This window comes from Lathamus discolor, chromosome 2 (assembly GCF_037157495.1).
Source record: "Lathamus discolor isolate bLatDis1 chromosome 2, bLatDis1.hap1, whole genome shotgun sequence".
Taxonomy (NCBI): Eukaryota; Metazoa; Chordata; class Aves; order Psittaciformes; family Psittacidae; genus Lathamus; species Lathamus discolor.
This window is the reverse complement of record NC_088885.1, coordinates 6,250,608-6,278,422: the sequence shown is the minus strand read 5'-3', so window position 1 is coordinate 6,278,422 and position 27,815 is coordinate 6,250,608. Positions and strand designations below refer to the sequence as shown.

The 27,815-nt window shown below is 40.9% G+C and overlaps 1 protein-coding gene across 4 annotated transcripts; it reads right to left on the bottom strand.

The window, feature by feature from the left end:
* Nucleotides 1–212: 212 nt before the first annotated feature.
* ICE1 (interactor of little elongation complex ELL subunit 1) lies at nucleotides 213–27,815 on the bottom strand. Of its 4 annotated transcripts, none has more exons than XM_065665610.1 (20): nucleotides 27,691–27,815; nucleotides 26,309–26,367; nucleotides 24,745–24,779; nucleotides 24,373–24,391; nucleotides 23,510–23,621; nucleotides 22,490–22,566; nucleotides 21,623–21,660; nucleotides 19,625–19,707; nucleotides 19,330–19,369; nucleotides 19,183–19,239; nucleotides 17,080–17,169; nucleotides 16,949–17,002; nucleotides 15,019–15,371; nucleotides 9,691–14,427; nucleotides 7,805–7,973; nucleotides 6,872–7,032; nucleotides 4,406–4,596; nucleotides 2,853–2,959; nucleotides 2,024–2,122; nucleotides 213–1,108 (listed from the first exon to the last, which is right to left on the bottom strand). In XM_065665610.1, the coding sequence occupies exons 1-20, from the start codon at nucleotides 27,769–27,771 to the stop codon at nucleotides 927–929; spliced, it is 6,744 nt and encodes a 2,247-aa protein (XP_065521682.1). In that variant the 5' UTR covers nucleotides 27,772–27,815; the 3' UTR covers nucleotides 213–926. The 4 variants fall into 4 exon arrangements, with proteins under 4 accessions (XP_065521682.1, XP_065521683.1, XP_065521684.1 ...); XM_065665611.1 differs by having other exon boundaries at nucleotides 7,805–7,970; XM_065665612.1 differs by lacking the exon at nucleotides 16,949–17,002.

Sequence of the window (27,815 nt, the reverse complement as noted above, 5' to 3'; positions counted from 1 at the left end):
AGGTTATTCGCTAGCTGTGCTGCTCCCAGGCCCTTGGCACATCCCAGCCATCAGCTGAAGACTGGCGCAGAGAAACCGCTCCAGTGTCATGGGCAGTTCATTCAGCGAAATGAGCGCACAGGTACCTTCCTCCTGCCCCTAAAACTGTACTTACATGATCCAGAAACAGGAGTTCGTTCTGTGCGCTTTAAAATGGCCAACGAGAACACAACGGCGTTTGCTTCTTTTATTACGAAAGGTACAAAACCACAGGGTGTAGTGAAGCTATCGTTAGAAACGTGAACTTTTGTTGAGCCAACTTTCTATTTACATACACAAAATTCCCCAAGTGGAACAATATCAAATGTGAGACACATTATCAGAATACCATATATACAGGTTCAGAGATTTAGTATCTCTGTTACTCTATACATGATTGTTACACAAAAAGTCAATTCCTATCTTTCTTACACAAGTATTTTAAATTAAGCTTATGAGGCTACTCAAGCAAAATAAAGCAGAATCTGGGCAAAGCTCTGCTATCAGTTACTTTATAAATACGGTACAAAATGACAGAGCCAGGTTTTCAGCCAGGCTCAATCTTCTGTTGCGTGAAATATCCCGTGCTCCAAACTGATGGAAGTAAAATAGCAAACTATTAGTAATCGTTATTGACATCAAACCAGATACATCTCAGGAGCTAGAGACACGCTGGTTCTCAGATTACTGATCAGTTATTAGGAAAAGCAAGTGTTTTCACCTATTTTTTGTACACCTCTACATACAGAAAACCCAAATAAAATACTTGAGTTTGCTTTGTGTGATCAGACATTCTGTTAAAACAATCATAATAAAAAAGGACCACAGCACATATTGGTTTTAACTGGGACCAACTACTTAGTAAAATAAGGCACTTCTTCCTTTAGTTTAGTTCGCTTCCGTAGATTTTAGTTTAGCTCCATTTTACACAGAGAAGTGATTTCAGCTATGGCATTTGTGACAGCAAAAGGGATGTTGTTAAGAACGGTCGCTCTCCAAGCGTGGATGGCCTCAACAATACCTTCTGGGTTGCTTGAAGCCAAGTCACACAGTGAATATATGGCTGCCAGCTGCACACCCCAGGGAACACCTGCAAAAAGTTAACACAAATCAAGTTTATAGAAACTTTGATATGCAATTAATGTTCCTGGGAAACGTGAATCTATAGATGGGTTCAAGAACTGGAATTAAAACACATCCAACAATTGGGATGCCTAAATCTAGAAAGCAGCAAGATGACAACCTGCACACAAATTGCTTAACATCTCATTTCATACTAGCAATTTCCGGTTTTCTGAACTCAGCAGGTTTTCAGTATTCAGAGGGCATAAAAGATGCTCACATCTAGTGATTTTACTCTAGTTAAGGGTGGTCAACTTGTATGAAAAGTCAGATTTACACAGTGTGAAACAGACATTTACCACTTGGAAAAACCTGAGATCGCAAGGAAGAAAAGCGATACAAGTGGTTCAAAACAACTCCTTAACATCAACCAGTGCTTCACTGCAAAATGTACTTAACCTCTGGAAGAACTTAGCAATATACATCTCTGCTGCCCTAATTGCCCTGCTTTGTCTCATGAATTTTGACTCTCTTGTAATGCTCCCTCAATACAACAATCTTGCTAATAGCAAGCTTCTGCATGAGCTGCTCAGATAGCAAATTTGGTATCACTGCTCAAGTTAAGATTACTCTTCAAGTTCTCTGAGGCACTTTATATACTGTTACATGAAGCAGTGTAATTCCAAGGTGGCTGAAACTATGTCAGATTTGTTCATGGTCTTAAACGGAAGGTAATATGTTTCATTATGAGCATACATGTTTCATTAATTTCAGAAGAGAAAGGGACTCGAACTGAGAGCTGTTTGTCCTGTTACGCACTAACATACAACTGCACAAGCAAGTTGCTTGGGCATACGTGTCTCAGTCTGTGCGTGTCCTTGTTTACACTGGCAAAGCTTCACACTGCAGATGTTACACTGAATTTCTGCTACATAAACATTACCTTCCTCTTTTGCCTGCTGTACAAACAGTCCAATTACAGAACTAATATTCTTCACTGCAGCAAGATATCCTTCCTTCAAACCTATCTGGCCCAATCGACCTGAAAGAAAAAGAAAGGTTACTACATGCCTGACATTCAGTCAGCCTCCTAACTTTTAGATTGATGGATTGTTGAAATATCAACAGAAAATTCAAATGTCAATGACAAAAATTATTCACTCTTGTTACCATGCTGTCTTGGGAACAACAGCTGTCCTGTTCCTTTTGTGACTAAAGACCCCAAGGCATTTTCCATCAGATTGAACTCCTACAGGTTTACAATTTGTAAGTGTAAAACTCAAGGAATGCAGTTTCTCTTTGACAAACAATATTATATACCCTACATACAGAAAACACCTATTGCAGCCCAAAGTTTATCTATTTACCTGAATGCCATTTGGATCCCAAATAAATGAATCTAACTTACAACTGCAAGAAGACATATTATGTTGCAAACGAAACCTTATTTTATACACTTTGCTATAAAGAGTATACGTAGTTACAATTTCATTTTAAATACATAGAACATGTTGGCATTTGTTATTTTGTAATGAAGGTAACATCAGAGAAACTTAAGTACCTGCTTTCCACAGGCTGACAAACGGAAAATATCTGCATATGATTGAAAACTTTACGGTGAAAATTGTTGAAAAATGTGAAAAAAAAAATTAAAATCAAGATCAAAAAACAAAAAAGTCTAAATACTTCAATTCACTTTCGAGGCAGGCTGACACTTGCAAAAGACATACTTACACAAAGCAGATGTTCACCCAGGAATTTAGATTACTTACCAATTAGCCTGAGGATCAGTGCTGTAACGCTGTCAGAAATGGACTGAGCAGTTTCAGACCCCTTTCTCTTCTTTATCCATTTATCCATAGAAGGCCAAAGCACTTTGCTGTGAAAGGTAAGTGAATTTAGTAATCTGACACTGCATGAAGGGGCAGCACAATATTGATACAATAATGAATGCAAATGGTTCTTCTGTTTACCATCTATTTCCAAAGCTCCAGTTGCATTTGTAATTCATATTCTTGGGGAATTCAAAATATTCCAAGTACCCACAAATATGAGTTTAAAGGTTTTAAACCCAAAGAATCAAAGCTAACTTTCTGAAGGCATCGTTCCTGTTCTGAATTGCATTCCTGTTCATCTTGTATTCATTTCCCTGCAACACCTGCATCACTACCTCAAGTCAAGAACTTACTCTATTGACTTCATATATGCATATGAAATATTGTGTTACTTTCAAATGTCATGCTATGATGTTATGCAAGCTTTTTGTATGACTGAAAATTCACAGTTTGCATGTTACAGGTAGGATCTGGTGCTTGTTTTTAAACCTGAAAGGACCTGAAAGAAGGCTTTTCTGATCCTCAAAATGATGCTAATAGACCTAGTTACCTATTACCAGCCCAGCTCTACACAATCAACTCTGTGTGGCTTTAGTTAAACTGCAATACCTTTCACTGAAGCTAATTCGTATTCAAAGTCTCTCAGTAAAAATCTTTACTATTTGAAAGCATGGAACGTGTATAAAAAACTTGATGATTGTGAGCTATTTAAATTTACTTTAAACTCAGTGATTATATTATGCCATAATTAAACAAATGCCATATCTCTGGAGATTCTGCTAGGTTGTGGAACCTCTACATGGAAAACAAGGGGCTGTCAGATCAGTGTAAGTATCAAATATCATCGTAGGTATCAAATATCAGTGTAGGTATAAAAATGAAGTCTTTCAAACCAAGTTACGTACAGTGGCAGTCCAGGCACTGCATTAAAGGGTTCAAAGAATATTTAAGACATTGAATCTAAGTATTATAAAGATTTTAGAATTAAAATGAGACTGAAATCAGGATAATGCTAATGGCTATGGTTACATTTCACTTGCAGCACTGAAGGAGTACTACACATGCAAAATTCCACCCTCATTTTCTTAGTGATGGGGGGGAAGAGAATTCAACCATTAAGTTCAGAGGAAGACAGTCAATCATTTTATTTCTTTGACAAAAAAATCCATCTCAGAATCTTGCCCACATGTAGCTATTTTAGAAACAATTCTTTATTCAAATGATTGAAACAGGGTTAATTTCTTGTACCAATGCCATAAAATCCTATAATTTCCTCATTGAACACTCGTTCTATCTTAAAACAAGGAACATAAACACAGTAATCTAGGCTTCATCAGTTTAAACCACCCTCATTTTTAAGTACCTATGCAATATTATGTGAAAAGCTAAGTCAATGTTTCAAATTTGGGGGAAAAAAAAAAGGCCACCACCAGACCAACAACAAAAATCCTACACAGGAAAACATCTGAAAGAACTGCTTGCCACAATACCTTATAACATTGTCATGTGTCCAGTCCCACTTCAGGTGAGAGCAAAGTAGATCAACAGCAAATATGTACTGCCAAGCATCTTCACTCAGATCTTCTCCATATTGCTCACTTGGTTGAAATTCTACTTTTGGACACGACTGCATTTCTAAAAGCAGGTTTGAGACCATAATCCCAGCATCTAAAGAGGAACTCTGGAATTTTAGAAGGTGATTATCTTAATGCATGAAAAGTCACCAACCCAGAACCAAACTCTTTACATAGATTTGATTCTAACTGTCCACAGCATCTTTATACCATAAATTCAACTTTGGGTTTGTCTTAACACAAACAAAACCCGTGCATAAACCAAAATCAATTGGTATTTTTTCTTGATGCTTTTTCTAAAAGGAGAGTTTGAGGGGAAAAAAAACCCAGACAACAAAACCCACAAACCGTACACACCCACTCTCTTCACTCCTCCTTCAATTTGGGGATTTTTTATTTCTCTCAGTGACGCTTTAAGGTCAGAAGAGTGTTTTCCAATGGAAGACAATGAGAGTAATTCTGCTCACTTGGTATGTTCTGGGGTTTTAAAACGATTTGCTGATGCTGGGATTTGTTACTGTTTATTGTTCATTAAGAGCTAATTTCCAAGCACCAATATTCAGTAGTTAAGGTAGCAATAACTACTGAAATGTGCCATGTGAATCAATTCTGCTAATTCAATAGGTAACACAAGCAAGGAAATTTAAAAACAAGCATCTTCTGAGTATCTCAATTAGTAAGGAAAAAGTCTAAGTCTATCACATAAACATGCTCAGTACAAAAGCTCATAGCATTGGCAAGTTCTGCAGTGCTGCACGTCACTAAAATGGCATACTTAGACCAAGAAATAAATACCCATTCCACATGAGCTTTACTTTCCTAAGTAGAATAACCTTTTCATAAAATTATATGTATAACAGACTGTCGATCACAATCCATTTGAAATTTGTCCCTGTATTTCCACCCAAGTAAAAAAAATACTACAGATAGCACAATGTCATCTGCTATCATCAATACAGGGATTCCTGAGGTACTTCTCCCCAGATATAGCTGCTTTCATATTTCACAGAGATCCATAAAGCTAGGGAGTGTAAGTGCACTGAATTAGGTTTTTCAGGAACATTTACCAAGACATATTTGTGTGCATCTTTGTTGGCATGAGACTGAAAGCTGTAACCTAACAGAATGGAGAATACACACTCTTTGCTAAACAGGGACTGCAGTACCACATAACTCAATAGCAGAGCTTAATGCTACACTGCAGCTGTAATTTAATCAAAAAGGAAACATATACAAGTTCATGTCCCACTGTAAACCTGCACCAAATCAGGAAGTTTATAGGGGCTGTAATTCCAGTGGTACCAGCTTAAATCCAGGGCTGGTTTTAGAGCTAAAAAAACCCCCAAAATCATCATGCTTTTTCCAGTGGGTACAATACCTAAAGGCTGTGCTGACAGCAGTAAACCTAACTGGGCAGTTGTGGAGCAGCATGTTAGGATAGGGAACAGATGAGCTATCAGTCAAGATTATTTTGTTCACTTGACACTTACAGAACTTCAGCACTTCCACAAAGCAAGCCTGGCATTAATAGGGGGTTTTCAAAACTACTGGGGTCCTGGCCTTCAAGCAAACAAGCCTGTTACACAAACTCTTCAGACTCTTCACAGACACAAAGTACCTCTGGCTGGAGCACCTCTGCATGATAGAAATTTGCTTCTACTGATATCTAATGTGTTGCGATTTTTCCTCTTTGCAACACCCCTTTCAGGATGGTAATATGTGCCTGATGAAAACTGACAAATTACATTAGTTGGCAAAAGGCTGAGACTTGAAGTCAAATCTCGGAAGTTCTTTGGTCCTTGACATTGCTCATCCTTCTTTCGCCATCACTACAGTTCTGTACTGATCATGCCAACTGCTTATGAAATTCGTTGGATGATTTTGTCTGGTGATAAATGGGTATTTAGTCTTTTCTCTACAGAAGGATCAAAAGTAAAAGGAGACAGGCTCATTGTGAAATTAACTGTGATAAATGATTACCTATTACACAGAGAACAAGGAAAGTATGCATTTGGCTTGTCTGTCTAAAAAAAACCCTCCAACAAAACAAAGAAAACCACCTCAAGGAATATCAAAGCCACAGTTCAGAGGGACAGAATTCCCTAGACCAGGAACACTCTAGTCAAAGTTTAAAAACGATCTTGACTTTTAATGTTTCATAGAGAAATTAGTATTTAATATGGAAAACAAGAACAAGTTCTGTGTTCTAGTAGGGTGCAGACAACCACAGGAAAAGGCCTGAAGCAACATTAGCTGGGCAGTTGTACAGACTCCATGGCAGATTCACAGGGTACCTTCATAGCCTTCATCAGAAGTAAGCTGCTTGAGTTTATTAAAGTACAACCAATGCAGACAGATACTGACAATGAAAGCAGATGTTACCTGTTCCCAGCTGAGATAAGCACTCAAGCAGGTCAGCATCTCCTCGCTTGCCCTCTGCCTGACAACTAATTGCATAGCTTTGCTAATTGCACTTTGGAAGATGAATATGTCAGACCATACATTTGTGATAAATAAAATCAATTTCTCTGAGTCGGGAAAGTCTAAGGGGAAATAAAAAGAGAACAAAGTAAGTCATTAGCATTTAAAAAACAAAAACCTATTATACTCAGGCATTAAAAGCTATTACATCCTTTAGCAAGTTAACTAGGAAAAGAGGCACAGAAGGCATGTAACAACTGCAGCCCAGGGAAGGGGAGTCATACTGGCACATCTCAGTCTGAGATTAAATAAGAATACCCAAGAAAAAAAATCCCCCCCTTAAGCCACCATCCCCTTGTAATTTCACTCTTTTTTAAGGGGAAAAAACCTGAAAGGAGAACAAATCAAAAAAGGATGGACAAGGAGTCAAGAGAAGAGGTGATGCAAGTCTTAATGAGGTAGTACTGACTGTTTATGGTCAACTTGGCAACTGTGTAGCTGGCACATAGCTCACACTTGTGTTGCTGTAGTTCTGAGGGGAATTAATATGTGAAACTACATGAAAGAGAAAACTGAAAAATGAATGCATTGTAATCAAATCAAACAAAACAAATCAACCCTTGAGATGTGTTTACAGCTGTGCACACTCAAAAAATACAGATGAAACTGGATGAGCTTTAAGGCCCCTTCCAATCCCACCCATTCTATGATAACAACAGTAAAACCATAGAACCACCACTACAGGAATTCATTCGATTCAAAGTATACAACAGAAAATCATTCAACAGAAATCTCCAGGTAGCTACTGAAGTTTGGATGTTACCCAGAAAAACAGACGACCATACAAAGACACACAGCGTATGGAAGATACAAGAGCACTGAGCCATGTTATACCTTCTTTAAGCAGGCTATAGCAGAAAAGGCGAGCTCTTTCCAGGTCTCCCAGCTGTCGACAAATTCCTGTATAGACTCGACACAGAGCCTGATTGAAACTGTAATTTGTGGCATTCTTCTGAGCCTTGAGTTTACTGAGAATAGCATGAAGCAAGGACTCTGCTAACTGCTGTAAGGCACAAAAAAGATTGTTTGACTATTATATACTTGAGAATATTTGATACCATTACAGTGGTATGACAAGTAAAAGGAATTACTATCTTACTTGCAAGAATACTGTTTGCATACATATAAGAATGCAGAAAAGTACATCAGATGCAACCAGGAGAAGAAAAAAGAGTGAGGAGCAACTTCCCAGAATAAACATGCCTTAAACAGATGCAGAATGGGACTACTACTCTTTAAATTGCTTAGTTATGTGACTAAAAGCTACCTTCCTTAAACAAAAAGTGAGGAGAGAAATAATGAGAGGTAGAGGAACCCCAGCAACCTAATGGAGTACCGTGACTTGGCTACTCCCAGAGAACAAACAGCCCATTGTCCAGATATGAGACTTAGTATTTAATCAACAGCAGAGTCTCTCCCCATATCCCTTACACACTGCAGGAGGTGGAGAGGGGGTGTTACTGTTGTGGAACTCAGTGCGAGATGTAAGGAAGGAGAATACTGGGATTGTGTAAGACTTACTATAGGTCTTTTAGTGGGGCAGCAGCTAGACCTGGGGAGTAATGAGAGACTCAGGGGCCAGGTGCTGGAGAGGCCACAGGTTTGTAATGGGTACCTGCAGACACCAGGCAGTCTGACTGTTGGCTTCCTGAGGAACCAGAAGGTCCAAGCCAGCTACCTGAAAGACCAGGGGTCTGAGGGTCAGATGCAGGCAAGACCGTATGTCTGGACCGGCTATTGAAGGGATGCATGTGTACTTCTGGGTCTGCAAGTCTGTCAGAGCATGAGATAAGGGGAGAACAGAAGTCACCTACTGGGTATACTGAGTGTCCAACTGTTAGCGACTGGAGGGATCCATACTGTATGTGTGTATGTACATATATATATGTATTTTCCACTAACAGGTTTTCAACCCTGATCAACCAGAGAAGGAAACAAGATTAGGCACATATAGTGTCCACGTGTGCTCCTTTAGGTATACATACTTGACCTTGCTACAGGCTGGACCTGGAAACATAAAGCTGTTGCAAGCCTTGCGTCTATGAAGTTACCAGATTTGGCAACTCCTAACTAAGATGACCTGAGAACTTGGTAACAGCTTCTGTGAAGAACTTAATTACACTCAAGAACTGAAACAAGGCAGAATGCTGCCAAGCATCACTTGGTGAATTGCTCTGGTGCAGACTACAAATTATCTATGAGAAAGATGGCATTTAAAGTGAATTTTTTAAAACACTGATGCTAAGCAAGTTCTGAGACACAAACCAATGAAAGGTTTTTCCACTGAAATTCATTTGAGCAACGTGATGTAGAATAATAAAGATGGAATGAAAGCATGGCACTATTGTATATACAATGCAGTATATAGGGAATTGAAGCTCGCACTTCTAGAGGAACTCCTTTTACAACTGTTAACACTATCCACTACAAAAAATGTTGCAAATACGAAGTGGTTTATGCATGCATCAGAAGAGCAAATGTATTTACAAATGCAGTTTTGCACCTTGGACACCTCTGAACAGTAATTTCTTGTGAAGTTGTATGTTTTCTTAAGTTTTACAAGTTTAGATGTCTGGTAACCTTTCAAGACTACACTTTGGCCCTCCAGATTGCCTGAAAATTGAGAATTCAAGTATTACATGCTTATATATATATATATAAAAATAACTTTTTCACCTGCACATAAGTCATTATTAAAACACAAGAACCATGCTACTTACCTTGTTTTTTACACCAAATTCATAGACGATCTCTTTCTCTTCATCTCTCATTACTGGAATCTTTGAGATATTGCCAACGTACAAGTGACCTTTAATAACTGGTAACAAGTCAAAACAGGACTCGGCAATTCTCTTCAATGCCAAAGAAACTTTCTGACAGTCAGTATCAACAGCTTTCTTTAGTGGTAGTGATGTTTCTGACCTGGAACCATGCACTGAGTCACTGGTTTCAGAGCTTTTCACATGGAAAGCCCCCTGCTTTTCAGAGGTTGTATCTTTAGTGTTTCCCATAGCAGCAATATCATCGGGTGCCAGCTTTGGGGGTTCACTGTCCAGCCTCAGTCTCTTTGCACTTCTTGGCATAGATACCGGCAATAGGGGCCGTTTTCCAAGATGATCTGATGAGCCTGAGAACAGCTGCTGATTTTGCCCATCTTTCTCTTGGTCTTTGCTACTATCGAACTTGAAATTGCCCCCAGTTTTAACAAAAGCAGTTGATGTAGATGCAATAGCTTTGAACCCACCAATTTGAGCCACGGGTCCCGGCAAACTTTGGCTGTCTGAAAAAGCACATCGGTTAAGGTGTATATTGCCTTTGAGGATGTTTAGTGTCCTTGCCCTCGCAGACAGCTCTGGGTACATGGTGTCCAGTATCTTCACCGAGTTCTCCTGAGGGGGAGCTGGAGCAGCACCATCAGCTGCCAACAGAGGAAACCTTCCCGGGACGGGAAGCGCGTGCTTTGGAATGGAAGTACAGAATTTCAGGGGTGAGGAGCGAATCCTTCGGCCTACCGCTATTTCTGAGGGTGAGGGAGGAGAAAACAAAAGAGCAGATTTTACTGGTGGCGTATCTGTTAATGGAGACATGAGAGGAGGAATGGGAGTTTCACGTAACGGCGATATCAGGTCATCAAGAGGGGAAAGCAAAGAGGATCGACCAGTAGAAGACATTGCTGGGGACACGGTACATGTGGCTTTTGGAGGAGTATCCGTCAAAGGCAGGAGTAAGGGCGGCAGAGGAGGACCGATCTCTTGCCTAATTTTATTTATAGTCTCGGGTGAGCATTTTTTTGGCGCAGAAGTATCAGCATTTGCAAGAACTGCCTGAGTGACTTTGAGAGTCTTTGTTTTCCTTTTACCTTGAGACAGCCTCTTTGATACCTTGGCATGCATGGCTTGGGCAGCTGCCTTGGCTGAAGCAGTCAAGACTTCAGATGGTTCTTGCTCTTCACACTTCAACTTGTTGCTCTTTTTGACAGCATCATCCAAACAAGATTCTGACCTTAGCACAAACGGCTTCTCAAATACCGGGTTTTGTGGCTCAAAAGGCTGCCTGACTTTGTGACGATTGCACTCTACATCACACAGGGCTGGATCTGGAAGAGACTTGACAAATGTATTTCTTCTACTGCTGCCATCTGGGATAACATCAGTGTTGTTTTCTCCTGTGCTGCAAAAACTGGAAGTCTGACTACGATTATATTCTTCAGACACCGAGACCCTCTTACCAACACTGTGTAGTAGATTTTGCTCCACCTTTGACTGACATTTTTCAGCATAATTTTCTTCTAAGAAATTGCCAAGTGCTAACATTCTGGTATTTAATCCACTGTTTTTTACTGTTTCTGAGAACCTGCTTAATGTCTGGGATACTGGTAATCCATTTTGTGAAGCATTTGGCATCACAGGGCTTTCTTTTAATGTCCCAGTTTTTAACAGACCTCCCTCACTGTCACTGATGCATTCAGCTCTGTTAGAGTCTACCACACATTCACTGGCACCCTCAGCACTGTCAGAGGTTACCAATACAGACTCTTTTGTCCAGGAGGCTAAGTCTTCAGGATTACCCACAATCGACAACTCATTTGAGGTATCTGGAGAGCTGTTTGTTTCACAGTGTGTATCCATATCCACCACAGTGTCTGCTTTTAGCTCACCAACTGTCACAGGGCTTCCTGGGTGCATTGCTGAATGAAGTTCAGATACTTGGCAGTCAGTGCCAACAGTCTCTTCACTGGTTTCCAGAGCACACCCTGCAATCCTCCTGGAGGCTCTGGGCTCCTCTCTGACCATGGGAACACATTCAGAACATTTCACATCTCTAAGTTTCTGTACAGAACAGTCTTTCTCTTCAGATTCATTGCTCTGTTCTGGACCATCAAAATCGGGTTTAGACATTTCTATGGCATTTTCCCCAGATGCCTCAAAACTATTCAGTTCTTGGCTTTCCCCTCCCGCTGTTACTGAACCAGCTCTAGAAGGATCTGTTGTAACCTCCTGTGTAGAAGTCCTGCATCCTGATTCTTGACAATCAAACTTCTGAGGAGGAAAAGTATTCTTATTAGAAGAGTCTGCATGCAGGAGCTGCGATTTAACAGGGGCAGGAGGTTCTTTATCTACTATCTGTTCCTTCTCGTCTGGTATTTTAATTTCATTTTGGTGTATGTATACCCTCTCAAGGCACTCCAGTTCTTTGCACATGACGTCTGTTTCAGCAGATGGGATCTCTGCACCCTCTTCCAAGCTTTCTGAAGAACACTTACATGCACTGTCCATAACGCGATTTTTCTCTCCTCTGTTTTCCCCTGTATGGTTAGAAGCAGCACCCTTTTCCATCACATTAGTTTCAACAAAACTCCCAACTTGCTGAAGACTGAAACTGAGATCAGGAGGTACTGTGGATCCCAACCCAGCTCCCACTTGCACAGGAGAATCTGTTTCTTCAGCATTTATACAGCCCATCTCCAAGTCCCCTTCAGCAGACAAAGCCAAGCCACTATTAAAGTCCATTACTGAAGCAGGCTGGCAGATGATCTCTGAAACATTATTTGTCTTCACAACATTCCCTTCCCAGCTAAATGAACTGGAAGACACCAGCTCCTTGCTTTGTTTGTTTAATTCCCCTTTGATGTCATCACATTTAACATTTTCAGTTCCCAAGAACCGATTCAGAGGTTTTGCAAACAGTGCCTCAGAAGGAAGATTACTTTCTGCTAAGACAGACTCAGTGGTACCCACTCCTTCTAACAGCTCACTGCTTCCCCCTCTGAAATCTTCTGGACTAACTTTGAATTCAGTCTCTTGAGATACAAACACTCCGGAGTTTTGAGTTTGGGACAACCCATGTTCTAATGCACTACACAGGTTTTCAGGTTGGTTTATTTCACCTTGTATTTCTCTAAAATCTAACACAGAGGATTCACACTTGGCTACACTGTTTTCAGCACCAGTGACACGTGCTGTGTTTGACAGTGCAAGTGTACTTCCCAACTCTGACTTCCCTTCTGATAAATTCCTACCATCATCTTCCTGGTGTGGTTTGCCTTTTAAATATCCCCCCTCCTTCATATCCACTGATTTCCCATTTTCTGCTCTATGGAGTAGCTCTGATGATTCAGCTGTTTCTGGAACACTTTCTCTGTTAGATTCCATGGCTAGTGCAGTAGTCTTGGGTCTGGTTCTATTCCTGTCTTCAGTTTTGAGCTGCTCATCATCTTTTGGAAAGGCTGACAAAGCAGTTCCCTCCATACCTACATGTTTGTCTGTGTCATCCATAGACAATACATTTCTGATTTCTTCAATAGGAGATACAGGTAAGTAACATCCGGAGACTTTAAGAGTCTCTGGATCACATTCTCTGTCCACTTCATCTTTTACTGTTTGCACACACTGTTTCTCCAGTATCTCTTCACTGTCATGTTTTATTTCAGAGCAGTGAGAGCGTACAGAGACCTCATCAGCTCCAGCGTCTGCCTCAGTCTCTATAATTATTCCCTCCCCATCACGCTGTATCATCAGGTCTTTAGGACACTCTGCTGCACAGGATTTCAAACTACTGGAATCAGACGCTACATTTTCAGAGAGCTCTGTCTCACTATTTGCCTCTGCACAGGGTCCTTTCATCAGTATTGCAGCTGTTACTTCTGCTCCATTTTTCACTTCTGTATTTTCCCCTACATCACTTGCCGTATTAGTTACTTTGATTACATTTTTTGATTCATTTTCAACCACTTCATTCTGTATCAACACATCAGATTTCTCCTCAGAATCTTCTCTTTGAAGCACAATGCACTGCTCAGATGGCAGGTGAGGAACATTTTGGGGAACACATACTGCCCTAGGAGCTCCTTTCTCTCCTGATAATCCATCTCTTTCTGCTCTCATTAATTCACCCTGCTCTTCATGTGCACCCTCGTCATCAACAGCTCTGATTAAGGTTACATTCTCCTCTGTCTCGCTATATTTTTCCATCTCATTCTGAGGCTTGAAATTCTGTAACATAAAACCAGCTGAAGGACCTCGCTCTTCACTGTGCATGTCCTCAGTACCTCCTTTCTGTTCTCTGATGGCTTCCAGTTCATGTGCTGTCACTTCAGTTAGTTCTCTCTTTTCAGTTTCCATGTTCTCAGATTTCTCCTCCAAACAATCATCGTTAGTTTTCATGTTTGTAATTAAAGTAGCAGCTTCAGCTTGCTTTGTTTCAGCATCCCCCTCCTCCCTGCTTGACATCTTTGGACTGATATGAACGTTGTCTTCATTCCAACTCAGGTTTTGGGAGACTTCTGCATCAGGACCATGCTCACATGATTTGCTCTGACTGCTACACTCCTCATTGAAGCTGAATGCATTACAACTCTGAGGATGAACTCCATCTTCTTGTAGAATATCCTCCACTGCAGAAGCACTACGATCAACTTCGTCATCACTGGAACCTGTGTCTTCTCCAAACAATACATCCTTTAATGAAAAAAACAAAGTTAATATTCCAAAGCCTGGTACCAGTTTTAAGATCTGCTTCTCTAAACAAATACACTGGTGGCCCCGCCACACAGTGGGTTTGAGAGATTAAAACTGATCACCAGAACTACATCCTTCTCCATCGCTGTTCTTCATATCAAATGGAAAGTACCTCTCCAAAAAGTCAGAGACTTCTTTACCTACCTACTTGCATTCTAAGATTACTGGAAAACAACATTTGAGCAGGTTCCCCTTGACTTTCAAGCTATGGAATTTTGCTACGGAAACCACACTTATACCCAACAGGAGTTGGGACTGTAAGTCTGCAACATTGGAAATGACAGCAGTAAAGATAAGTGTGACTTGGTTTTACATGTACTTCTGAAAAGTATGGTTTACCCCCTTCCACATGCAGTATGCTAGAAGGTAAGAACTATCCGTATGGATCTAAACACTCACACAGAGGCTCCTTCAGTGCATGAGTAACTATTACTGATACTCAAAAAATAAAAAAGCCCAGGAATATCAAATCATTTTTGCAGTAATTACACAACCAAGTTAGTTCCAAGTAAGACACATCCTGAAACTCACCTCTGTTGGTGGTGGTGAAAGCCGTACTGGAGAAAGCAGAGCAGGGAGAGGCCTGACCCAATCCAATATATCCATCAAATTTCCACCTGGGCCCTTTTGCTCCTGGTCAGAGAAGTCTGAACTGCTGTGTGCCCCATCTGTCTGTATCATCGTATCTTCAGTTTTATCCTCACCACTGTGCAAACATTCTTCAGTAGTCCTGTTCTCAATGCAGTCACCTCCAAAAGGCTCAGTACTCGCTTGAAGGTGCATGGCTGTTACAGGAATTTGCTTTCCAGGACTTTCCAGTGAAGAACACCAAGACAGCATTTTCCCATCGCATTTCCTGATCTTTTGGTGAATTTGCACAGTTTCTAAGACACAAGAAGATTGTTAAGAATTTTTTCCCCTTCCACTTTTCTCTATAGAGATAATACCTGATAGTGATAAGAATGCATTAGCGTCTTTTCAAGGGATGTTCCCATAGATCAATAATAAGAAGCACTTAATGTCACTTTCAGAAATACTTCCCCTACAGAGTTCAGATGCTGTTATCCACAACCAGTTCTTTCTTCACGAGAAAGCTGTATGTCTGCGCAAAGAGCTCCCTCCTAAACTAACTTCGGACTTGGATCATTAAGACGATTCTTCCCAATTTTTCTTATCAGGAAGAACCATACTGGGCAGGACTGAAGGGCCATACCGCTCAATGGTTTATTTCAGTTTTAGCCCAGTAACTGATGTTCAGGAAAAGCAGCACAAGCATTCAGTGACATGCCCTGCTCAGGCTGCAATTCTCAGCTTAAAGTAACCTGCAGTTTCAAGCCAGCTTGCAGGCCAGTTACAGTTATACCCCGCCACAAACACAGTTAGGGAGTTCTTAGCTATATTCCTAGTTTTATGATGCAATATGCATAGGATTTTGAAGTGTTTGTCCTTTAAATTTCAATACTGAGTCTAATCATACAAGATTTTGTCCTTAATGATGCAACTTAAAGCTGTACTCTTACAAACCCCACAACACACCCATACACAAAGGAGTTTGAACCACCAAAACAAAGCAAGATAATGTCAACTATACCAGTTTTACAGCTATTCTAGAAGAAAGATTCCACTGGAGCACAGTCTGAAACTAGATTCATCAGGATCTGTACTAGTAAACTTAACAGGGTGGGGAGACAAGATAACAGTTCACCCTCAAAGCTCTTGCTAAGGCAGGATACCTATCCCAGACAGTATCTCTACAGCCTGAATTACAGAAAACCAAAGTAGTAGAGAAAATAAAACAAAAATAAAAGCATCATAAGCATATAAGAAGGAAAATGACACCATTATGTGAAGTTAAAGCATTTCACATTTGCTGTGAATGTGCATATGGATAACTACTCACATTATTGTTTTATTATTACACTGTACAAAATGAAAGCTATCACCAAATGATACATTTTGTTTCTCTGTATCACAAATATGAAAATTAATGCATTGTCATATAGTGTTATTCAGGCAGGTATGAATTAAGAAAATGGCTGGAACAGCCTCTTACATTTTCCAGTCCAACTATGTTACCATGTGTTTCAGACTGGAAAGAGTACTTGCAGCCCATAATTCACATTATATACTGCAGAGTTGATAGTCATGTATTAACTAAGGAATAAACATGAGAGGCGAGTTTTGATTGCTTAGAAACAGTCAAAGCAGGTGACAGTAAAAGAATCTGATTTCGCAGTTGCAAGAGCAGATCACAACAGAACATTCCCTTTTACTTGGCTGTTCAAAGTCGTATTTGCAATTACTTTCCAATATTCTAATCAGACTTGACCAGGCAATCACCAAGGAAAGTATTTAAGCCTGTCAAAAAGGGTTACACAGACAGTACCCAACCTGATGATATCCCAGGAAGACTAAATTAAGGCACTTGCATATTAATAAATTCACATTTACTGGAACCCACCTTCTGTACCAGTCAGCCTCCTTTTTTCAGGCCATACCTTACCCTGAATAGAAGCTGAAAGAATGCATCAATTTTTGGTCAGAAAATGAGACAACTTCAAGAAAGTTTCAAGACTTTGCATGCCATCTCACCCAAGACAGGACCGTTTTCCTGAGTCTTTCTTTTTCCTGTTGCACTGTCAATGCACCGCCAGAGTTCTTCTAACAAGAGCTTTATTTTTTCTGTTGAAATACATATGCTTATAAATTGAGGACACTGAGCTCAGAATTTGTGCTTATTTTCACACAGACATGCCTACAACAAAATACCCACAACAAAAATGAAGACAAAGGACATAGGGGCATTTTGGCTTCAGAGAAAGAGGAATGCTAGATACCACTGAGGGAATGGGTCCTGTACTGGCCATAGCCACACAGCGGACTGAAGGAACAGTTGCAGAAGGCTTTAGTTTTTCCTTCCTATAGTGAGGGTGGCAAAAAAGTTGTAGCAGTCCCCAGAGTAAAATGCAAAAGCAGATTTGAATGTAGTACTAGTGAAATTAAACAGCTTTCTAAAACAACCCCGGTGACACGAACATAAATGGGGAAGGAGATCTTTCAGGAAGGAAGTATTTATATCACATTCCTTATGCCCACTCAATAACTCATCTTAGTCTTATCATGGATTATCAACACATTAAATGTATCTGAATTAATTATTAGGCCACAACATCATCTGGAGTCCTAACATTGCTGGGTGATGCCAAACCACCTTGTTCCAGAACCAGAAGGGCAGGTGGAGAGCGAGAACCGGATCAAAACCTCAACAAAATACTCATGCACCTCACCTACTTATGCCAAAACTATCATCAGATCCAGCAATCAGGAACTGAGACTATCGGGTTTGTGCCAATTCCATAAGTCAAAAGCCACAGCAAACTGCTACTACTTCATAAAGAGAGGTATTAAAAGAACCTCAGCACATCAGAGGGAAGCTTGCCAAATTCTGCATGACAGCTATGAACACTAAAAATTCCTCATTACTCACAAAGCCTTGCTGCTATTTCAAGCTCATATTAGAGCTCAGACCTTAATTTTAGCATTTTGTCATCATCAAAAATTAAAGGATGAGACTGGGTGCCAGTTCAGTACAATCCAAAAGGCAGTAAGAATATGCCAAGACACCCAAGAACTGACAAGATGTACCTTTTTCAGAGAAGTCTAATTTTGGCAAGAAATTTTATATGCAAATACTGCAATGCAAGAAATAGAACAGGGAAGTTCTTCTTTTACCTGAAAATTGCCTTCAGAATCTTTAAACAAGTATTTTAAATACTAAAATACTAAACCCAAGTATTCTAAAAGACTGCAAAAAAATGCAATAAATACATTTGTTTGAAGTTTGGCCTCTGTACTTTAGAGTGAGTTTAGAAGGAGCTTGCTCCATTACAGTTAGATCCAGATAATCTGTAGCAAATATTTTAGATCAATAGGATAAGAAACAACTATACATCCTGGATTGCCATTCGATTTACAGAGCCTCACACAGAAATTTTAGCATCTTCTGCCTTGCATGCTTCCTTTATGATTTCAATAAGCTCCAAAGACAATGGAATTGCTTGTATTTTTCTCAGTGTTTGCATTCTGGTTTATAATTACACATCAATTGACTTCACAGATACGTGAAATAGACTAGCCATTTTAATGAATCAAGTACTTTCCTTACTGCAGAACTGAAAATAGTCACCTATTACATCAATCCTCCATCGGTGTAAAATGCTGGTATCAACCACATCTGCTCTCTACATCTATGCTCACTCTTTACAATTGCCTGACAGGAGGCTGTAGTGAGGGGGGGGTCAGTCCCTGCTCCCAAGGAACAAGGGACAGGACAAGAGGAACCGGCCTCAAGCTGCCCCAGGGCAGGTTTAGATGGAGCTGAGGAACAATTCCTGCCCCAGAGGGTGCTCAGGCATTGGAACAGGCTGCCCAGGGCAGGGCTGCGGGCACCGGCCCTGCAAGTGCTCACACAGCGTGGAGATGAGGCCTCAGTGCCATGGGGCAGTGGTGGCCTTGGCAGTGCTGGGGAACGGTTGGACTGGGTGAGCTTAAAGGGCTTTCCCAACCTGGCTGATTCTGTGATTCTACAGCTTTTCTGTCAGTATCCTCTGTTCCCAAAACCACAACTCCAGAAGAGCTGCAATAAATTCAGAACAGTTGGTTCACAGCAGAGAACAGTCTTGCAAAACATCTTACCTTTGTCTATATCTTTTGTAAGACCTTCACTTGAACTCTGGGTCTCCGCATGCTTCACTGTTACAAAGAGGAGAGAGGGAAAAAGCAAATGTTCAAATGGCACAATACGACACACAGATCTGAAGGCAGTCAAAGGTGAACACTTACCTTTTCTGCACTTCTCTTTAAGGACACCATCAAGTTTCCCCTGTTGAAATTAAAAAAAATCACTTTTCAGGCCACACATAGTTTTTAGAGCATTGACTCTTAATTAGCATGAAAGCTAAATCAACACTTTAAAGCTTCAGTTGGAAAATGTCTATCTCTTCAGGTGAATTGCTATGGTAAGTTACTCAATAGCCCTAACAAATGCACTATTCCAGTATCTCTGTTACTAGTTGCTTCCTTCTTTCCCCCAGCAATACTAAAAGAAGCTTCATCAAAAAGACCAGGAGAGTCTTACTTGTGCCTTCTTTAGCTCGTTTTCAAGCCTTTTCTTCTCATTTTTCAGTTGTCTGAAGTCCTGTGTATGCTTTGTTGCAGCCTCTTCAAGAAAGAGAAATAAAATTTAAGTTACAAACTACAACAAAAGAGAGAAAAAATTAAGTAGTATTGGTCACCAGTTTGCAAATCAAATTATCAGGGAAAAAAACAGTGTGAAATACAAACATTGAAGTTATATTTTGTGCATATAACTATGTCATCTTCCACTGCACAATTAGTGCTCCGAACTACTGAAATACATGTATTACTTCTCTCACTGATATGCAAGAATGAAGAGTGGGTCATACTGTAATGATACTGTACTGTAGAATAATATACACCAAGTGAAAAAAGGGAGCAAAATTAAGAATAAGGCACAATGGGGTTTCTGTGTGTTTTATTCCCTTATTTAAAAGAGGGCTCTGGTTCAAAGATGAAAACACCCACAGCCAACTGCATAAGAAAGATGTAGATAGCACTCAAGATCAATAAACAGAGAGGAGTGCCTTATCTCAATGTCTAACGACAAGCACCCGGTAAGACTGCAGATGAGTGGGAATAGAGAGGACAGGGCAGGTGAGGACTGAATGTGAGGTTCCTAGAGAAATCCTCAAGTAAGAGAGATACTTGAGAGAGCTCCTGGGAGATCAGAATCACAGAATCAACCAGGTTGGAGAAGACCTTTAAGATCATCAAGTCCAACCTTTGAACTCAGTCATCAGCTTGGTGACTTATACATGGACAGCACAGAAGAGAGAAGAAGCTGCCTGCTGATCAGATCAGGTCACAGTACAGAGCATATCAAAAGAAAGAACGTTAAAAAGGTAGCTCAGGTGGTAGGCTGACAAAAACCCCATCATGGGAAAATTTCAGACTGACTGACAAAAGATCCCAGGTTAAAATAAAGGGTCTGGGATATTTAACAAACATGGGAAAGAACAAAACAGATAAGCTAGTCACTCAAATTGGACCTAATGCAACCTATCTCAGTGTTTTGTTCTAGCTCTGCCAGAATTTGAGGTTTCGGAGGCAAGAGGATATAAAAACCTTGCTGTCACATAACAGAATTCCAAAACACCCAATATCTTTACTTTACAGTGGGACTTCAGGGCTTTCTAACACTAAGATACAAGTCACTCAGCTTGTTGTACTTTAAATCGTGGTAAGCACAGTTGTATACGTGCCATGAATGAATGTATTTGCCTTGCCAGGCAACACTACAGCAAGTTAAGCAGCAGAATGCTATATGCATATCTACCCTCTGCTAACAAAACAAGAAAACACCAGTGTCATGAGGCAAGTGCTTTATCTCTACTTAAAACCAAACCAACCAACCAAGAGCCAGCTTCCAGAACATTTAAAAATCAGAAAACATGTGTTAGGATCACCCCATACTTAAATACAATTATAAACATGACTAGAAGAATCCTGCCAAGGTTATTAAAATGCTGGAGCACATGCCCTATGAAAACAGGCTTGTTGAACTCGATTTAGTTAGCTTGAGAGGAAAAAACATCAAACAACTTAGAAGGGATCTCAGAACAGTTTTCCTACACCTACAAGGAGGTCCCAAGAAGATAGAATGAGACTGTTCAGTGGTGCATGGTAGGAGGATGAGAGACATCAGTTATAAGTTGAAACAAGAGAGTTTCCAACTGGCTATCAGGAAAAGCTTTTTCACCATGAAGACAGTCATGAAGTGAATCAGGTTGCTGGGACAGGCTGGGCAGACTCCATCCTTTGAGGTTTTCATGTTCAGAAGTTTCCTTCCAACTCCATTTACACCATGTGCCCAAGATACTTGACAGAAAACATTTTGCAGGAGGGCCAATATAATTCAGAGACTAAGCACCACCCATAGTACTAAACTGCCTTGCTGCCTGGGGCCTCAGTTAGAAAGTTGCAATTTCGTCTTTGGGGAAAAAGGGAATCAAGAAATGGAGTAGGACACCACCACAGTAACAGTGTAGAAAGTTACCTTCGAGTTTCTTCACTTTTGTTTCCAGTTTCTTTCTCCTGTAAAAAAACAAAGCATTACTACACCATTTCCATATAGAGTTACATTGCATGAAAACCCAGGAAAACAAATAAATCTACCTATTTCAGAGAAAATACGCTTCCTACACCCAGGACCTGTGAGACCAATGTGTCCCTGCAGTGGAAATCTTAAATCAGTGGCATGCCGCTGATGTTCTCACACAGCTGTGTCTGAGACTCTTGGTCTTAAGAGTGTCAGTCCACTAATCCAGGTACATAAATACACCTTCAGCTACAACTGGGGGTTACAGACACAACTCAAGAAAACTGGCTTCTACAATGTAATGCTTAGTTTTAGATCTTGGTTTTACTCCTTAAAACAATTAAGCCTGGCTTACAATCAGTAAGACCTAAGCAATGAGGTATCACGGATAACCCGCTTGATCACTCACATCCCACAGCTTTTTGTTCTGAATATCCAGGTGTTTACTAAAGCCAAACCGAACTAAAAAACTGATGCATTCTGAGCAGTTTTGAGTTCAGCATTCCCAACCCTACCTTATACATAAAACATACACACAACTGGGAAATAAGTGAAAGAAAAAAAGTAAACGCTTCTATTATGTCCTTCCGCTAAATCCCACTATTCCAGAAACACAAAGTGCCAGAAACTTTTGTGGTAAGTAGAGAACTCTGTCCTGGTAAACAGATGCTACCGGTGCTCACTGACCACTCATGAACAACGTGCTCCCCACAAGCATAGAAATTTTAGCAGAACGTAAAGTATGACTAGGTAAGGTATAAGACCAAGTTCTGGAAGAGCTAAGAGGGGGAACAAAAGCTTGTGAAAATAAGCAGCATCACTCACACAGTATCACTGTTCACTATTTCTTCTTTAATTTTAACATATTCCAGTTGACTCTCCCGATAAATCTTGAGAGAACTCTATGGAGAAAGCAAGATATGCCATTACTGGGGGCGGAAAAATAGATGGCAGAACTTTACCTATTCTAATGAATATAGTGCGTAGCCGGAAAGGTGTATTCATTGAGAAAACAAGTAAGCTGCAAAGTCAGGTTATTCTTCTTTAAGAGCATAAGTTGTAACAAACAAATCTGTATCTATCTTTTGAATATGAACTTGCAAGACCTATCTGGATAGGAGCTCACAGCTGAAGTCAAGAGCACAACTATAATACACAGCACACATAACCCTGCTTTTTCTGAAAAAGAGCCATAAGGACATCAGCTACTAATGCTTTTTGAGGGAACAGCATTCAAAAACCAGTTCTAACACTGAAGAAAAACTAGGCACAGTGATAAAACAGAGGTTAATATCCTACCTTGTACCAGCATGAAAAAACAAGGAAGAAGGCGGGGTATTTTTTGCAGAAATAACAGTTTATGTCTAGGAAATACATATTTTGAGGTGATTTGAACAGTCAAAATCTTTTGTTCTGCAGACTATGTCTTAGATAAGAGATGGGAAAGAAATTAGGAATACACTCAAGTAACTAATAATGGAAAAATCATATGTTCAAAATTGTAACAGAAGCAAAATCCTGTTCTGCACAGACTCTTAGCACCTTTTTAGCAGTGCAAGTTATAGAGCTCAGTAATCTAAGATCAGAACAGAACACCAGATGAATATGAATGTATCTCCTTCCTTCCTAAATAAGGAAATAAAATGCAAATCATCTGATGAAAAATCATAGGAACTACGGAGCTTCTTGCCTGTCTGAAACCTGATGCCATGTCATTCCTTTCACCTAAAGCCAGAGCTGCCTGTTACAATGAGCTGGAAATAACAACTGGGCTCATTAAAGCCTGTTTCATTAAGATAAGCGTTACATATATACATTTCTTTCAACACAGAAAGTGCAAGTCACCTTTTTCTCTTCTAACTCAGCTTTCAAGGAACCCAGCTCTTCCTGGCACTTTTCCAGAGGCAGAATTTTCTGTAGCATCTGCTCCACTTGGCAACGAAGAGCAGAGATCTCTCTGAAATGGAAAATGTAATTAAAGTTACCAAAACCCATGGGTGCTTTCAAACTCAAAGTTCTGACTCTTCAGGCAAGTGTGAGTATTTTGCCTTCCTCTAAGGAAAAATGCTGTGAGACACACCCAAAGGCTTTTAAGAGTCCGAGTGTTTTCATTTTTCCATCCAACGTTTTACATTCAAAGGCAATCCAAGATCCGATTTAAAAACATTAAACTTAGCCTAAATCTTGATGCAAGCAGATGGCATGTGCCACACTGGAGTACTGCCCAGCTACCTACACTGAAGGGCCAGAACAAGTGCCCCTGTACAGGTAGCACTGTGAAATAAGAGCAGAGTCCAATCTGGAGGCAAGACACAGTCCTTAAAGATTACAGGCTGCATCTTCCTGTATAATCAAGTAAAGAGCACACAGCCACAACTCTAGGACAAAATGCTTCATACAAATATGGCCACCACAAATACACTTACATTTAACCACCACTAAAAGATGAGCTCTGCATCTCCCCTTTTGACTTTAGATCCTAATGTAACACAGGGCCAAGAAAGAATTTCACACAGGTACTGTAGGAGGACAGATTTCTCTCCTCATCAAGAGTATCTTTGCTAACTATGGCCTAAGAACCACGGTAGAAGAAAGAACTGTATTAAAAGCTCAGCTTACACCTTGCAGTTACACAGTATCAGACTCCTAAAACTGTCTGAGACACAGAGAACATACCGTCTTCAGTAAATAGCTTAAATGAAACTTACCGTTCAGCAAACTGGAGCTGTAAGCTCTTGTTAAGGCAGACAATAAAAACAGTGTATCAAACATCCCCAAATATGTTTCAATCCAATCGCCTCTTGCAAGGAAGCATCCAATAAAGACTTGCACCAATAAAACACAGGACATGTAGATCTCAGCAACACAGATTTACGATAGTTAATATTAAGTCTTAGACAGAGGCAGATCTTAATTGGATAGATTTAATCCCAAAGCCCCACTTTCTTTACAAAGCCTATGCAGCCTGTTCTCTACCAGAAGCATCATCTCTTAAATTAAACCTTCAATAAAACACCTCAAGCTCTTTTATAAGAAATCTTGATATACTAATTCTGTAAGAACACAACAAGTAAGGATATCAGTGCATTTCTGTTGATACTCCGTCAGCAAATGACTGCAAGGAAAAAGAAGGAGATATTAGTCATTTTCTCACTGATTTTGACAATCATATCTTAGGATACCTTACACCTTCTGTATTTATCTATAAAGCAAAAGGAAAGATTGACTTGCATTTTTGACAGTAGTCAATATAACTTTTCTGTTCCATTAAGCTATTCAAACCTCAAATCAGGCTGCTTTAAAATAGAAAGCAAAACCAGAAACCAACCAACTGGCAATTACATGAATTTGTAACTACCTGCAGCTTTAAAAAAACCCCAACAACCAAAAAAAGCATGATCTAGGTAAAGAACATAAAATACATACAATCAAAAAAATATACATAGACTCACAAAATAATACCCTAGTTCTCAAACTTACAGGATGTTTTCCTAGCAAATAATACATAAATGTAAGAAAAATAGTTCAAAAAACCCTAAAAAGCTTTAGTCTTTACACTGCTCTCTTAGCAACCATAAGAGGGTAGCGCTTGCTCTGATCCAAGGTGTACAGAGGGCCATAGGGCAGCACCAAGGAGAGTTATTCTCTCCTTCCCTCAAATGCTATGGGTTTAGAGAGGAGAAATACTGTGGCAGTTACCCAAGAACAGAGGGGGCTGCATTACTTTCTCTTGCAGCAGTTGAGAGTAACCAAGTAAGGCAAGAAAGAAAGGGGCCCAGCTGCAAGTAGTTAAAGGAGAGGTAACTCCCACAGGAAATGTACATGTACAATGGCAGAGAGAAGGGGGACACAAAGTTTGGAGGTAGCAAAAGGAATCTATGGACACAGAATGAAGGTGCTTTGAAGAAAAGGGTCCCAGCTGAGACAGTGAGGGCTCTCTCAAACACTTTTTGGAAACCAGAAAGCAGGACTGGGATTTAGATTCGCTAAAGCCAGACTGACACCTGTCTGGGGAAGGGAACATGAGAAATAAAATGTTACAATTAGGAGCTGTAACAAGGATATCAGACCATAGTATGGAGGTATACATAACAGATCTCAGTGGACTGTTCCATACAATCATGGTTATTCGGAAGAAGTGGAAGCAACCACAAAGAGCAAACTATGAGAAGCATTTTAGAACCTTACTGTTCTGACTGGTGCTTAGCCTCACTTTTCATATTGTCATATTTAATCCCAACAGCATTTCACACTTTAATGCTCAGACTAAATTCTGTTGAAATGTGCTTGACTTTTAGTTCTCATACTATATCCCTCACAACAGATGAAATGAAATACATCTCTTTGAAAGGGCTGCTTCCGCTAGTATACATAATCACACATAAGCTATTATAGCTTATAAATAGCTATACTTTTTATCACAATTTTATACTTTTTATCACGATTACTCACATTTTAGGGCACAAATTAAAAAATACTTACAGTCTAGACTTAGGACCTCTTTGCAAAGAAGTTACTCTGATTTTGAGGAGGGCTTAGTTTCATGCATTAGCAAATATCTACATTCCACAAGACATATTTACTGCATTGCTTTAAGAACTTAAGAGCAACAAAAAGAAAACAAACTTGTGCAATCGTACTTACTCTCCATCAATCATTTTTTGCTTCAGTGCAACTAATGCGGCTACATATTCATTTATATTCTGTAAGGAAGAGTTTCAAGTTGGTAAAGAAGTTTCACCCCAAACCCCAGAACTATTTACATTATAAATAATATCCAAAGTCATTGCTAATGTCCTATACAACAGTTATGCACCTTTTCTTCAGTTCTCTTAGTGGAGAAGTTAACTCACAATAAATACGTTCAAATACATACAGAGAACTCAGGCTCTGCAAGAAAGCATGCAGGCTTTACTATAAACACTCTTCAGATTTTGTAGTCATTACATACTAAAGTCCCCATGACTTTTTCTCTCACAAGCAAATAAAGCTTTGCCAGAACATTACCAATAAACAGCACCCAGCTCATCCGAATCTGCCTATGTCCCAGATTCTCAGTCTATACTCATTCTGTGTCTGAAGACCTCCGTCACCCTCTGAACTCTCAGCAAGGCCTTCCCCTCATTTAAACAGGAAACAAACATTGCCCAAAGTGTTACACTATAAAATTGCATGCTTGCTTGGGAGCACGAAGAAAGGAAGTGAAGAATCATAGATCACAGATGGTTTGTGTTGCAAAAGACCTTAAAGCTCATCCAGTTCCAACCCCTGCCATGGGCAGGGACACCTCACACTAGAGCAGCTTGCTCCAAGCCCCTGTGTCCAACCTGGCCTTGAGCACTGCCAGGGATGGGGCAGCCACAGCTTCTCTGGGCACCCTGTGCCAGCGCCTCAGCACCCTCACAGGGAAGAACTTCTGCCTAAGAGCTCATCTCAGTCTCCCCTCAGGCAGGTTCAAGCCATTCCCCTTGGCCTGTCCCTACAGGCCCTTGTCCAAAGCCCCTCTCCAGGTTTCCTGCAGCCCCTTTAGGCCCTGGAGCTGCTCTCAGGTCTCCCCTTCAGGAGCCTTCTCTTCTGCAGGCTGCCCCAGCCCAGCTCTCTCAGCCTGGCTCCAGAGCAGAGCTGCTCCAGCCCTCACAGCATCTCCGTGGCCTCCTCTGGCCTCGCTCCGACAGCTCCACATCCCTCTTGTGCTGTCGCCCCAGAGCTGATCAGGACTGCAGGGGGGTCTCCCCAGCGCGCAGCAGAGGGGGGAATCCCCTCCCTCGGCCAGCGCTGCCCACGCTCCTCCAGACGGTAACACCCTCCCCCAGCCCCGGAGCGCACTGCGGAGAACACGCCGCGGGACTCACCCGCGGACCCCTCTAGGGCACGCCGCAGACACCAGCCCCTTCCCTACATCTCGCTCAGCCAAAGCTCGGCCCTGCTGCTCCTCTCACAGAGCCCAGTCACGGCGGCGCCCGGCGCTCCCCACCTGCCCGCGGCCCCCAGCAGCCCCAGCGCCCGGGGCGGCGGCCCGCCGGTACCTGCTGCAGCAGACCGCAGTTGGCGCAGGCCACAGCCGCTGCCGTCCCGCCCGCCGCCGGCGGGGCCTCTCCTGGCATCATCGTGAGCGGCCCCGCCGACAGCGGCACGGGGCGCGGCCCAGAGG

Coding starts and splice junctions, on each gene's coding strand:
- ICE1 (XM_065665610.1), bottom strand. CDS start 27,771: ATGATGCCAGGAGAGGCCCCGCCGGCGGCGGGCGGGACGGCAGCGGCT. Junction 15,372..16,948: donor GAGGCTGACTGGTACAGAAG/GTGGGTTCCAGT, acceptor CTTGTGTCTTAG/AAACTGTGCAAATTCACCAA. Junction 1,109..2,023: donor ACAGCAGGCAAAAGAGGAAG/GTAATGTTTATG, acceptor AACTTTTTGCAG/GTGTTCCCTGGGGTGTGCAG.